Below are 14,734 nucleotides of genomic sequence, written 5' to 3' on the forward strand. Positions count from 1 at the left end.
AACACAAATTAAAACACGTAAAATTTAATTAAATGCTATTACACCTACACAACTTATTCTTTACATAGGTAATAGTAATATAGTAATGTCCTAAGCTATTATTTTCATAACTGACAATATGAATTAATTAAGTTTAAGTAAATACTTGAACATTTTACATAATAAAAAGGCTTTCGAATACTGTTATTTAAAAAATACAATTATCTTGCAAAGATAAGTCAAAAACTAAATTATGTAACTGGGTGCATTCTGAAAAGTGAGTCTTGCTCCACGAGTGACCTACTTTTTTGTTGTTTTCGTGAATTTTATTATTTGTTTTTCCTATTAAATTGTTTATAGTTAGTTTATATAAATTCACACTTCATTATGAACAATAAATGAAAGAAAATACAAACTGACTTGTGTTATATTATATCATACATTTCAAATCCATATTAAAGGAAAGGATATTTCTTATAATTGTGTGTAACGTGTAGTGAGAATTAAAGAATGTATTGCTTTATCTTTTCATAATAATATTTAGTTTCTTAAAATATCACCTATAACAATATTCATGTAAACCAAATTGATATCTTTGCTGAGAACTGTATGTATGTGTGTATATATATATATATATATATACACACACACACATACAAGGAATGATTATTTTTATTAAGTGCACTTTGTTTTTATTTGATGGTACAGTATATTATTTCTGTATATTATTTAAGCAAAAAGAACATTCTGTACTTCCATAGAGTCAGTCATGAAGTGTCATTGCACAGAAATCGTTAATCACTTTTTTTTTTTTTTCTCATGAGGAGTATAAAGCACAGGCCAGAAAAGTGACTGGCATGGTAAGGAAGGCAAAATCAGAATATGAGAGAAGATTAGTCCAATGAGACAAGAGTAATCCGAAAGAGTTCTTTCAATATGTGACAAAAAAAAAAAAAAAGGACCACAGAGGAATGGTTTGAAGAAGAATGAAGATGGTAGGGGAGTAACTATAGCAAACAAACTAGTTGAATTATTGAGTAATCATTTTGTAAGAGTATATATCAAGGTGATGATATTACAATAATAGATATGATAGAGATTAATGTGGAAACAAGGATAGAGGAAGTCAAGTTACATAGTATATTACAGAATCTTGATTTAAATACAGCTGTGTGTTTGGAAGGGATATTAGCTCGTATTATGAGAATGTATTAGACAATTGGTAGTCCCCATGACTAGATTTAGTTTCAGCTTGGGTAGAGTCCCAAGGGAATGGAAGGAGGTAAAAACCACCATTGCATAAAGGTGGTTTCAAGACTGATTTAGGGATCAATTAGCATTTCAGGATTAGTGGAGAAAGCAACTGACACAATGAAAAAGGAAAAGTTGGTCCTTGTTGGGGATCTAAATATCAGAGTAGGAAATGATTGTCAGACATACAAAAATATTTTGGGAAAATTTGGAGAAAAGAACAAAGCTAATAATAATGGCAAATACCATTTGGATTTCTCCTCAAGTTCAAAAATAAAAATGTGCACAAATTCACATGGAGAGAAGAGGCAAGGAATAAGAAAAGTCTCATTGACTATGTTATTGTTGATAGTGATGTTTTCTCCCTGGTGCAGGACACCACAGTGTACAGAGGATTTGAAATTGGAAGTGATCACTATTAGTCTTGAGCAGGATAAAACTGAATTTCATATTGAAAAGAATAATATGTAAGAAAGTTTTAAAGCGAATAAAAGTTGAGCAGCTCTCAGATGTGAACTGTAGACTAAAATACACAAACATTATTGAAGAAAAAATGAAACAGTTTCAGAACAGGAAAAAACCTTGAAGATTCAGTGGCAAGCCTTGAAGAAAACCCTGATTGATTCAGCCAGAGAGGAATGTGGTGAAGTTGTCTGTAAGGATAGAAAAATCAGAACTCCAATGGTGGACACAGGAAGTTAAAGAGGCAGTGAAGAAAAGAAGAAAGCATATCAAAAGTTCCTGACAAATAAGTCAGCTTGTGCTCTTAGAGAATATAGAGACAAATGTAAGAAAGATAAACAATGTGTAAAACTAGCTAAACAAGTCATGGGAGGACTTTGGCAAGAACATAGAAAATAAATATCAAGAGGGTGGTAAGATATTCTGGAGGTTGTTGAAGAAGCTTAGAAATGGAGGAAAGAGATGTTAATAAAAGGAATTAGAGATGATAAAGGTGACATGAAAATGGGGAAAAAGATATCCTTGAAGTATGGAGTAAGTACTTCGAAAAATTGCTAAATGAAACAAGCAGTGATAGCACAGTGGTAAAAAACACTCAACAGTCATAGTCAGGAATACATATTCATACTTGAAGTGGAAAAAGCCATCAAAGGCTTGAAATGTGGCTGCACTGCATAGTTCAGAAGGCCTGGACAGAGAGACGAATTCCTGATGATTGGAGTAGAGCTCTAATAGTACCCGTACACAAAAGGGAAATAAAACTGAATGTGAGAATTACAGAGGGACAAATTCCCGATGACTGGAGTAGAGCTCTAATAGTACCCGTACACAAAAGGGAAATAAAACTGAATGTGAGAATTACAGAGGTATTTCCCTACTGAGTGTTCCTGGCAAGATTTATGCCAGTATACTTGAGAAACGGTTGAGAAGAATTGTGGAAGAAAAGCTGGGTGAAAAACAAGCTAGATTCAGGCCAAATGGAGGCTGTCGAATCAGATCTTCACCTTATGACAAATAGTTGAGAAAGCATGGGAATATAACAAAGATCTGTATTTAAGTTTTGTCGATCTGGAAAAGGCATATGACAAGGTACCAAGAGAGAAGCTATTCAATACGCTACAGTTATATAGTGTCAATGGGGCATTATATCAAACAATACGTAGTCTTTATTTGAGTTGTAAGTCAGCAGTTAGAATTGAAGTACAGGAAGATGGTTTAATGTTAAATCTGGTGTCAGACAAGAATGTACATTATCCCTCTGTTATTCATTATCTATATGGATCACATTATGAAGGAAAGTGGTACTAAATATGATATCAGAATTGGAGATGTTAATATCAGCTCTTTGCTTTATGCGGACGATGTTATACTTCTAAATAAATCCGCTACAAGTTTGTAAGATTCCCTGACTAAATTGAATAACTTGTAATAGATATGGTATGAAGGTTAGCAATAAAAAGACAAAGACAACGAAAATAGGTAGAATTGTTGAAAATATCAACTGTGTTTTGAACGGAGAACCTGTGGAACAAGGAAAACATTTCGGCTACTTAGGCACAATTTTTAGTGAAGATGGTGAATTAAAAATGGAAATAAACAACAGAATGAACAAAGCTGGTATGGTAGGAAGTCAATTGAATAAATTCATATGGAAATTAGTTTACGGAATTAACAACGCATATAAAGTATATTAATTAAAGGTAACTTTAATGAACAACTTCTATATTTCGGCAATGTCACATTGCCATCTTCGGGAACATAAAGATATGGTATGTGCAACTCAGGAACTAACACAAAGCAAATGAGGAAGAAGGCAAGAAACTAATATTGTTCCTAAAGTCCTAATGGTGCCCTCTTGTGGGCTAATTTGGTAGTCTTGGCAGTTGGGCTGAAGTTTTCATAATGAAAGTCTCCCAAATTTGGGGCAGTTTCATGCACCCAAATTTGTTGAGGTTAGGAACATTTTTTAGAGCTGCTGAAGATTCTTTGAATAATCTTTCGTATTTAAACTGGCTGCGATGGATTATTTTTGTTTTCTTCCAACGAATTTTATGGTGGGTATCTAGGCACGGTCTGCCAGCCCAGAGCGGCTGTACTGGTGAAACCGGATGTAGTCTTGGTGTTCTGAAATCCTGATATTTGTTGTTCTGCCTGTTTGGCCAAAGTAGGACAATTTGCAGCTGCAAGGGACCTGGTATACACCAGGTAGGTCTAGGGGAAGTGGTTGGTCTTTGGTAGCGAATAAGGGATGCCAACTTTTTATATGGTCTGTAACAGGAAGTAAGGTCATATTTTTTTGAGGATATTGGTTATTTTTTCAGAGGTGCCCTGGATGTAGGGGATGGTGATAGACTTGGTGTAATCTATATTGTGGAGGGGGGGGGAGGGAGGTTGTGGTTTACAGGTTTTAGTATTTTTTCGATTTTTTTGGGGTTATAGCCATTGGCTAAGAAAGTGTTGAGGATGTGGTTTAGTTCAATAGTCAGGGCCTTGTCATCTGAGCAGATTAATTTTGCCCTGTTATATAGTGTTTTTATCACCCCATATTGTTGTGAGGGGGGGTGGGATTGCTGGTGAATGTATCTGCCAGTGTGGGTGGGTTTTCTGAAAACAGAGAAAACCAAAGATCCATCAAGCTGGCGGGTGATTAAAGTGTCTAGGAAGGGGAGGGTGTTGTTTTCCTCTTTTTCTAAGGTGAACTGGACTCTGGGATGTTGGTTGTTTAAGCGTGTTAGGAAGGAGTGGAGTGTGTCTGAGCCATGTGGCCAAATAGCAAACACATCATCCACATAACGAAGCCAAATAGTGGGTTTTTGTGGGGCGGAGTTTAAGGCTTTCTCTTCAAATGTCTGCATAAAGAAATTGGCCAAGGGTGGGGAAAGTGGTGAACCCATGGCTGCCCCCTCTATCTGTTTGTAGAACTTTCCTTGCCAAACGAAATAGCCTGAGTTCATTGTGAATTGAAATAGGGCTGAGATATCGGGAGGAAACTTGGCTTGGATGAGCTCAAGGGTTTCTTTGAGTGGGACATTAGTGAATAGGGAGGCGACGTCAAAACTGACAATTATGTCAGTGTGTTGGAGTGTGAGGGTTTCTATACTGGCTTTAAAGTGGGCCGAGTTTTTTATGTGTAATGGTGTGTTGCCAGTGTAGTGTGTGAGCGTCTTGGCTAAATGTTTGGCTAATTTATATGTGGGGGAATCAATGCCATCCACTATGGGACGCAATGGCACATTTTGTTTATGTATTTTTGGGAGTCCATATAATCGGGGGGGGGTCCTAGAGTTATAAGGTTTAAGTTTGTTGGTGACTTCCACAGGCCAAGAAGTGACTTTCTTAAGGAGTCTGTGGATAGTTCTAATCTGAGAGCTGGTCGGACTATATTCAATGGGGAGGTAAGTAGTACGGTCTCGTACTAAAGAATTTAGCTTACCTTTGTAGTCTTTTTGATTGAGTACCACAGTGGCGCTTCCCTTATTAGCTTTGGTGATTACTATTTTTTTGTTGTTTTTCAATTCTTGTAGGGCTGTATATTCGTTTTTGGATAAGTTGGATTTTGGAGGTTTGGCTTCAGTGAGAACACTGACTACATCCAGTCTCACGTTGTTGGCGATATGGTTAAGCAGGTTGCGAATTCCACGCTCTATTTGGATCATGATTTCTTCAGCAGGTATCCTTTTAGGAGCTAGGGCGAAATTGTGACCACGTGAAAGTGCGGTGAGTGCTTCAGGCTTTAAAACTGCCGACGAGAGGTTGACTACAGCGTTGAGTGGTGGCTGGGGTACAGAAGTAGAAGTCTTTGTCAGGTTTTCGTATTTTTTCATGTGTCGACTACGTATTTTTTCGAATTCCTTTCTTGACGATGTGCATGAGATGTCATGAAGTATAGACCATAGATCAAGGCCGAGTGTATTAGAAAGCTCTTCCTCTAGTGCCCGTAAGGTTTTATTTTCATCGGCAAGGAGAACGTGTGTCGCGGTAATTTGTTCTCTTAACAGGACGAAGCTAGTGCGGTTATAAATGCGTAGAGCTTTCTCGGAAGTGAAACGGTGCTTCAATTTGACACAATTAGGGATCACTTTGTTATCCCGGCAGCGTTTTAGGAACGTCAGACGTCATTCCGTAAACTAATTACCAGTTATGTCTAACCAACGTATAAGTCTTACTACTAGAAAAATTCATATGGAATAAGAAAGAAATTAGTTGGAACACTAAATTAGCTGTATACAAGACAATGTTCAAACCAGTTTTAACTTATGGATCTGAGAACTGGGTCAGAAGTAAAACACTTGACCAAAGACTCTAGGGACTGCAGATATGAGAGTCCTGAGAAAGATTAGAGGCATGAATAGGTGGCATCAATGGCAATATCATATTAAAAACGAGGATTTAGGAAAGAACTTGACATTGTCAGCATCCAGGAATGCATTAGCAGAGCTAATCTCAGGTGGTATGGTCACTTAAACAGAATGGGCGAGGAAAGATTAGCAAAACAAGTGTTCTCTGCCAGGTTGGAAGGAAAACGACCCAGAGGAAGACCAAGATATAGGTGGATTGATACGGTACAAAGTGCCTTAGACGATAGAAATATAAGATCTGATAATGTTGGAGTCTTGACAAGTAACAGACTGATTTGGAGGAAAATTGTAGATAGGAAGTTAGTAATGATGTAAATTTTTCATGTGTCCTGTACACCCTTTGAGGGTACATGTCAGGAATTTGATGATGATGATTAGTGGTCAAAGTACTGGAGAAGTTGGTTAAAGACAAAATTCAGGTGGATAGGAATGGCTTCAAAAACATACATTTTATAATAGGGTGAGAGTTAAGTTGGATAAAGGTTGGCTATACAGTCATAATGTTGGACTTTGCAAAGGCATTTGATCAGATACCCCATGGAATCTTGATACATAAATTACATCAAATGGGTATGGACTGGTTGATGGAGAGATACCAGATAATAGCCTAGACAGGTGCACAGTCTTGTGGAAAGCTAACCACAGAGTGGCATACCACAGAGCTCTGTATTTGGGCCACTACAATTTAATTAGTTTATTAATCATATAGGAAATGATCTGAAGGGAAATATATTCAGCTGTGCAGATGATGCAAAATTAGGCAGAGCAATAGTCTATCATCCTGTAGTATATAAATCATCTCTATGATGATATCCTACAGGTTGATTTAAATAGATTGGCAGTATGGGGAGAGAAGAATGGATGCCAATTTGGCAAAATGTGGCAAAATGTAAGGTTATGCATTTTGTAATGAAAAGATTACCATCTGCATACCATATTGATGGGACTGTACTCCTAGAACTTGATACATAAATTAGAACTTGATGAAGGCAGGGATTTAGAGATGTTGGTGGATAGGGAGTTAAAATTTAGAGGGCAAAAGTGGCTAAAGAAGCTCATGGGATTATCTGATTATTGAAGAACACCTGACATGCAGAGATAAGATTTTAATAAGGCTTTATACAGCTTTGATAAGACCTCATGTGAATTACTGCACAGATTTGGTCACCTGGGTTTCTTGGAGAAGTGGAGCAGATTCAGAGGAGAGTGAGTAAGTAAGATGGTGACAGGACTGTGTGATGCTCCATATGAGGAGAGAAATTTGAAGATTTGTGGGTTACACTTTGATTGGCAGATAAGAGGGGGGATATAATATAAATTGCTTGGGGAAGAGGGGGATTATAGGACTGATGTGGATGAAATATTTCAGTACATGAATAATATGAGTTAAACAAGAGGTCATCCATGGAAATGGACTAAAAGTGGTAGTAAGGGAGTAATTTTTTCAAGCCACACCAGTAATCTAATAATTGGGGGGGGGGGGGGGGTTTCACATCAAGCAACATAAAAATCTATCAACCAACTTAGTGGGAACACAGAGGGAGTAGTTAAGAATTATTGCCTATGCTGTAGTTATGTGAACAATTTGTAAATTGCTGGTGAGAACAAATCTGTCAATATCTCTACCTGCTGGATCAGCGCAGTTAGAAAGCCATTTTGGAATTGTGAAAATTAAAATCTCCAAGGAAGATGAATTCTCTATTAGGAAAACTGGACTGCAGAAAATCAACATTTAAAGGTGAAAATCAAAAAGCTCAGAATAGGTGGTAGCATTAGTAAGGTGACAGAGATTGCATTTGATGGAATGAGGCAAGGCAGTTATAGCAAAGCGGGCTAAAAAGAGGGGTTTTGCAATCTCTCTCTCTCTATCATGTGATTATCAGAACAAACATGTACAAATGCTCCCTTTGAGATGAAAAGAGTCATAGAAATGGTAAATGGTTGAAGCTGAAATTTGAACTTCCATTAGGGAAAAAAAGGTGTGTTTTGACAAAATTTATATGGAAGAAATATTAACTGAGATTGGAAATGATACATTCATCATTTGTAAAGTGTATCTGGAAAGTTTGCCTTTATCAGTATTTAATCTATTTCGCTTTGCTGGACTTATGGGTTTTTGTTTTATATATAATGAAATTGGGATGGACATGGTATATACAGTAATGGATTCTTGGCTAAGCTATATCCATGGAGAATTTCACCAACTCCTCTGCATATTATGGCTACAGCAGTGCCTCCAATACATAACACTTCTAAGACTCCCTCCAAGCACATCTACTGGAAAAGTAATAATACTATTACAGATTTACAATCTTTCATGGGCAATTTCACTTTTTTTTTTGCTGAATTCCCTTAAGAATAGCACTATGCTTATGGGGGTATGGTTAGGGCTTTTCAACAGTTTATTACAGTGAGCAAGTTTGTTAAGTGTTTATTATAATGAGGGTCAACAGTAAGCAGCTGAGGTATCTATATATATATATATATATATAAAAAAATGAAACAATAAGTAGAATTTTATACCTTAAAATGCATCACTATTATAAATATACATTGACTGAATATGTTATTGTTTATAATCATATCCATAACAGCTAAAGCCATATTAATTAATCCCAGTTAATTACATGCTATTCTGGATGGTTTGCTTGTTTTACAGGATGAAAAACAAGCTGCTGTAATATGAATATATGACATATAAAATAAGGAATGTGTGAATATATACTCATAATAAATGGTTAATAATAAACATTTCACTGAAAAAAAAAAAAAAAGAAGACTTACATCCTTCATAATGCACATAGTATTCAAACTTCCCTTCTTCCTGGTCATTGGATCGAATTTGAATTATCTCTGCTGGATCTAAAAAAAATCATTGTGAAACAAACAATAATCACAGATAAGTATGATCCTAATATAAAATCATTTATTCCACATATAAAGAAATATGATTAAAGTTGCAGTATTAATAATATCATCTTTAATTAAGAGTAGATCAAAAGCAATTTTCAATTTTTAACTACTAGTGTTAAAAACTTTTAACATAGTACTTCAGTATATATTATATTTTTGTGTGCAAAATTCTTTATCATTCTTAAATTGACTCTTGCTAGTTGTTAACAATTTGAATGAAATCTTCATCATATTGAAGATTTCATGGAATAAAACACATAATTAACTAAATTTATTTAGCTAATTAAGTTACTCATTCAATATTTCACCTTGGTCACCATCTTCACAGGCATAAATAGATATATTAAGCACATGCATGCTAGTAAGCACGAAAACAAACTGAAAATAGTCTGTGTTTGCTTGTACTGGTGTTCCTACATGCTTGTGCTCATGCTCAATATATCTGTGTGTGCCTGTGAAGATGTCCTGGTGACCAAAGAGAAATATTGGCTGAATAATTTAATTAGCTAAATAAATTTAGTTAGTTAATGACTAGCTTTAGGCATTTATTTCATTCCATGAAACATCAATATGAATAACCAACATCCAAGCATATCCATTGAAATTTATTCTAATTTATTCTTAACTAACCTGGTTGAAATGTGGTGCTACAAACCACTGTGGAAGTTGAAAACTGAAATGTCCAGCAGCAGTCTGCTATGATTTGAAATGAAAAGCTTGAATCAGACCCTTATTATAGAATCCACTGGTATTCTATTCTACCAATACTATCAAACTAACTCAGTGTTTGCACTGCAGCCCAACCCAAATATGTGCAAATTATTGGACATTTCAGAAACCTATTTTTATAAACATTAAGGGAATGTAAACTTTAAATCCAGCCATTTTATTTCCTGTTGTATTCAGATGGCCAAGTACTAAAAACAAAACAAGAATTGCTGATGTATAATTCACTACTTTTTGGGGCTCTTTAGTATGACTTCTGAAGATTCCCCCCCCCCTCAATAGCTGTCAAAGTTTTCTAGGATTTCACCCTGTTGCTGGGACAAAGAGGATTATTACCTAGTATTTGTAAGACAGCTTATTTCAGAAATGGCAACCAGCAGCTGAAGTAGTAGTGAAATTTGGGACTTTTTTAAGGGGGAAAATAAATGAATATTCAAAAATAAACTTAGATGCTTTCCTTTTCAGTAACATATTCAATTATATCCTCCTTAAAACTAGAACTGTTTTTATGCCAACCTCTGAATACTGCATCCTAGATGCCAATACTTCAGAATATCTGTCTTTGCAAACTGAGGTAGAAATGAAGTATAAGGCAAGAGGCCCTTTTGCTTCTTTTTTGGTATAGTCCTCAACAATTTAATATTTCTGAATACTGAATTATTTAGTATGTAAAAAAATAATAATTAAAAAAAAATTAGGCTGATTGCTAAATTCAGCTGCTTTCTTTCTTTGTGTGTGTGTGTGTATATTCAAAGCAACCCACTTTATGCATTACACATCTGATCAAGAAAAGTAATGCCAAGATTAATGGAGAAAGCTTGATTTCTAGAGCTAACACTGATGAATCACTCATTGTTTTCTTCCACTCAGCCTCCAAAGTTAGGTTCTTGTTTTCAAACCCTCGATGTTTTTTTTTTTTTAAATAATATTTGTACATTTGAGTCTACAGTTCATCTCTGAATTCTGCATGATTTTCATTTACTTAAAAACTACCTTTTTTGGTAGTATATTCAATTTTATCCTACTCAAAACTAAAACTAGAAATTTTTTATGTCTTCTTTCCATGTGAATTTGTGCACATCTTTATGTTGGAACATGGTAACAGTAATGACTAATCCATCTTCTGAAAAGAAATCCAGCAGGCACGTACCATTATTATTAGTTTTGCACTTTTCTCAAAATTTTCCCAAAGCATTTCTCTGTATGTCTGGTATTAATTTCCTATTGTGCTGTTTAGATTTAAAAGGACAACCTTTCCCTTGTATCAGTTCTTAGAGACTCAGAATATCTTCCATTGCAAGTGTACATCAGTTAAAATAGTAGTAATGCAAGCTGGCTGCCAGATAGTATACAGGCCCTGAGCCTGTCAGGAAGCTGCCCGGTCAATTACTGCATAATCATAATCCTGATGCCACACACTCTGCTTTGTCATGCTTGGAGAGGGAGTTCAAGTAGTGGGATATCATGTTCGAGGCTTAATGGATTTTTTACAACACTCAAAAAGAATTAAAATAGAATTTAATACTTCCTATATTTCGTCCTAGTCACTAGGACATCTACGGGGATTACAAAAACAATTACTGTAACATGCACACACAAATCTTACAATACTAAGCCCAACCACGTGGGTGACACTAAAGTCCTATCTAGGTGGAGCGCCCTCTAAGGGCGGTAGTGGGTGGCCTGGAATGCAAGGTGGGATCTTTGGTGATGAGTGTTTCCCAAATCTTCGGAAGCTTAATGCAACCGTATTTAGTAAGATTTGGTTGGTTTCTGAGAGCTACTGCTGCTTCTAAGGAAAGTCTCTCTTTCTTGAATTTGCTGTGGTGGAGCATGGTGGTTTTCTTCCATGATACTCTGTGGGTGGTGTCCAAAACATGGTCAGCCAAGCCTGAATAGCCATAGTTGTGTTTACAGATGCAAGACTTGTGTTCCTCCAGGCAGATGGATGCTGATCTGCCTGTCTGTCCAAAGTACGCCAGCTTACAGGAACATGCACACACAAATCTTACAATACTAAGCCGAACCACGTTGGTTGTTCCTGTAAGCTTAATGCAACCGTATTTATTAAGATTTGGTTGGTTTCTGAGAGCTGCTGCTGCTTCTAAGAAAAGTCTCTCTTTCTTGAATTTGCTGTGGTGGAGCATGGTGGTTTTCTTCCATGATACTCTGTGGGTAGTGTCCAAAACTGGACAGACAGACAGATCAGCATCCATCTGCCTGGAGGAACACAAGTCTTACATCTGTAAACACAACTATGGCCATTTAAGTTTGGCTGACCATGTTTTGGACACCACCCACAGAGTATCATGGAAGAAAACCACCATGCTCCACCACAGCAAATTCAAGAAAGAGAGACTTTTCTTAGAAGCAGCAGCTCTCAGAAACCAACCAAATCTTAATAAATACGGTTGCATTAAGCTTCCGAAGATTTGGGAAACACTCATCACCAGAGATCCCACCTTACATTCCAGGCCACCTACTACCACCCTTAGAGGGCGCTCCACCTAGATAGGACTTTTAGTGTCACCCACGTGGTTGGGCTTAGTATTGTAAGATTTGTGTGTGCATGTTACATTAATTGTTTTTGTAATCCCCGTAGATGTCCTAGTGACTAGGACGAAATATAGGAAGTATTAAATTCTATTTTAATTCTTTTTGAGTGTTGTAAAAAATCCATTAAACCTTCAACATGATGTCTTCACAGCACTTAAGCCTCTACACACGAAGTAGTGGGATATGGGTTGCAATGTCAAGGCTACAGAATGACAAGGAGACTGGTCGCTGTATGTATCGTATTCAAGAGTATCTCTTCTAAGTGCATGTCCCCACTCTTTCCTTTCATGTAATAAAAAACCAAAATGAAACAATGACAGTAACACTGCAATTGAAAGAAATCTCGACCAATTCATCCAAACAAATAAACAGATAACCAAGCACAATATTCAATACATTCCAGAATTCCTACCAAAAAAAAAAAAAAAAATCACTTTAACATCCACTTTAGAAATACCTGTAGAAAAAACTCTAACATAAACAATGTTCATCACCACTTACAGTCATCCACACCAGACCTCCTGATATTAACCACCTCAAATTACAGCTACAATTACCACACTTCACCTTCAATGTCTAAATTATACTCACAACTGATTTTGCCACAATAGTGGCACCTATACCTTTGTGCAACTAACACAGCCTGCCAAATATAGACTCCCCTGCTTTTGACCTCCTCTGGCTCAGGATTTTCTTTGCCCATTTAGCAACATTCCTGGAAACACTACAAACCACTCAGACTTCTTCATGAAACTTAACTATCTTCAGTTAAGCTATACAGCAAAATCATCTTCCTAGGTAATTTGAATGTCCACAACTTCAACTGGCTCCCCTTCTCAAACACTACCAATCAAGCTGGACATGAAATGGAAGTTTTTGCTATATGGAATGATCCAACACAGATCGTACATGTATCTGCCTGAATTCCCAAAAATCTGTCCATTTTCCCAATATCCTTTTTATCTTTTTTTTTTTTTTTTTTTTAACTACTACTTCTTCCAGATACACTACAGAGGTCATCTCTCCTACCAGTAACTCAGATCACAATCTTGTGCAAGTTCCCATTCTGTGAGAATGGGAACTTGCACAGGAACTTAACAACACACCTCACTTCATGTTCTTTGGCTAAACATAGGTATCAAGTGGGATGCCCTCCAGAACTACTACTATTTCTTTTCATGGCATGACTATTACTTCCACTATTCTAACCCAGACACCTGCACTGAGGAAGTCACAGAGATCATCTACACTGGCATGAAGGCCTTTACCACTCATTCAAACCAAAATTTTCATGTACAGAAGATGAGATGTACAAAAGCAGGTGAGAGAAAAAACTCAGCTTAAATCAGGTGGCGTGCATCGAGAACCCCAGCTTCATCCTCAGCCTATGCTGAAGCATGCAATAAATGTAAAATCACTACTGTATTAGCAAATCCAAATTCAAAAAGACCAATAGCAGAAAAATTGCCTCTTGTCCAGACAGAAGTTACCTTCCGATGCAACTTCTGCTCGCCTGCACTTCCACCTCTCTCTCATCTAGATTGCACTACTGTTACAGTGTAAACTGAATGCTATTGTTGTCTATATTGTAATATTATAGTCATTGCACCTTTGTACTCTATTATATCTATTTGTACAAGCTTTTGTATTTTTCTTATTATTCAATTACTCTTGCTACGTTCTTCTTTATATTTTAATTTACTACTTCTATATCTGTGTTCTTCACTATCCTTATTTTTATCCTTACTTTTTCTTTATCTAATCCTTTCATGTACTCTATTAACTTTATTATCTTTGCTCTACCTTCAGTATTCCTTCCTTATACCAAAGATCTCTAGAAATTTATTTTTTATTACAGACTGCATCACTAAAGGTCTCCTTGTGGTATAAGAAATATCAATACTTCCAGTAAAGTTCGCTTTTAAAGCCCTTCTCAATAATTATTTACAGTTGTGGCTAACTCTTAACTTTAATTCATACCTATTTTTAAACTGCCCGCTCACAGGATCGTATTTATTTGGAACAGTGCATTGCGAAAAAGATCAAGCGGCACACTTTGTAATTAAAACAAACATGTTTATTTATGCTGAAACATCTAATGAAATGCTACTTGTCACTCCTCTCTAAGTTAAGCACTTTAGAGGAAACTTTCTTTTAGCACATATACGTAAGCATGCAACAAAATATCAGTGATACAAATAATTAAGCAATTAAATGAGATAATTATCAGCCCATTTACAATTTGGGAATTATCATGCTTTGATTAACTATAACCATAAATTCCAGCCTTCATTTAATATATAATTCTCTTTATGCAAACTACTTTTCATAACAATATATATAGTAATTCTATAATCTTATCAGTTCTTCAAAAACAGTCTTTTACATTAGACAAAATTAATTTAAAAACAACTTCTTTCTATGCAAACAAATTCTCATTCTACTGTATATAGTAATTCTATAAGATTATTAGTCCTAAGCAGTCCTTC

At 36.0% G+C, this 14,734-nt stretch overlaps 1 protein-coding gene across 1 annotated transcript in view; it reads right to left on the minus strand.

Annotated features, from left to right (window-relative positions):
* The window catches only part of mof (males absent on the first), a 154,020-nt gene that overhangs the window by 130,371 nt on the left and 8,915 nt on the right, over positions 1–14,734 (minus strand). The window contains exon 2 of the mRNA XM_090399455.1: positions 8,835–8,912. Coding sequence (XP_090255581.1) covers positions 8,835–8,912 — 78 coding nt within the window. The remainder of the gene's footprint in view (positions 1–8,834; positions 8,913–14,734) is intronic.

The sequence above is a fragment of the Typopeltis vanoorti genome, chromosome 1, assembly GCF_054136105.1.
Source record: "Typopeltis vanoorti isolate ZY-2024b chromosome 1, IOZ_Tvanoo_1.0, whole genome shotgun sequence".
NCBI classification, from domain to species: domain Eukaryota; kingdom Metazoa; phylum Arthropoda; class Arachnida; order Uropygi; family Thelyphonidae; genus Typopeltis; species Typopeltis vanoorti.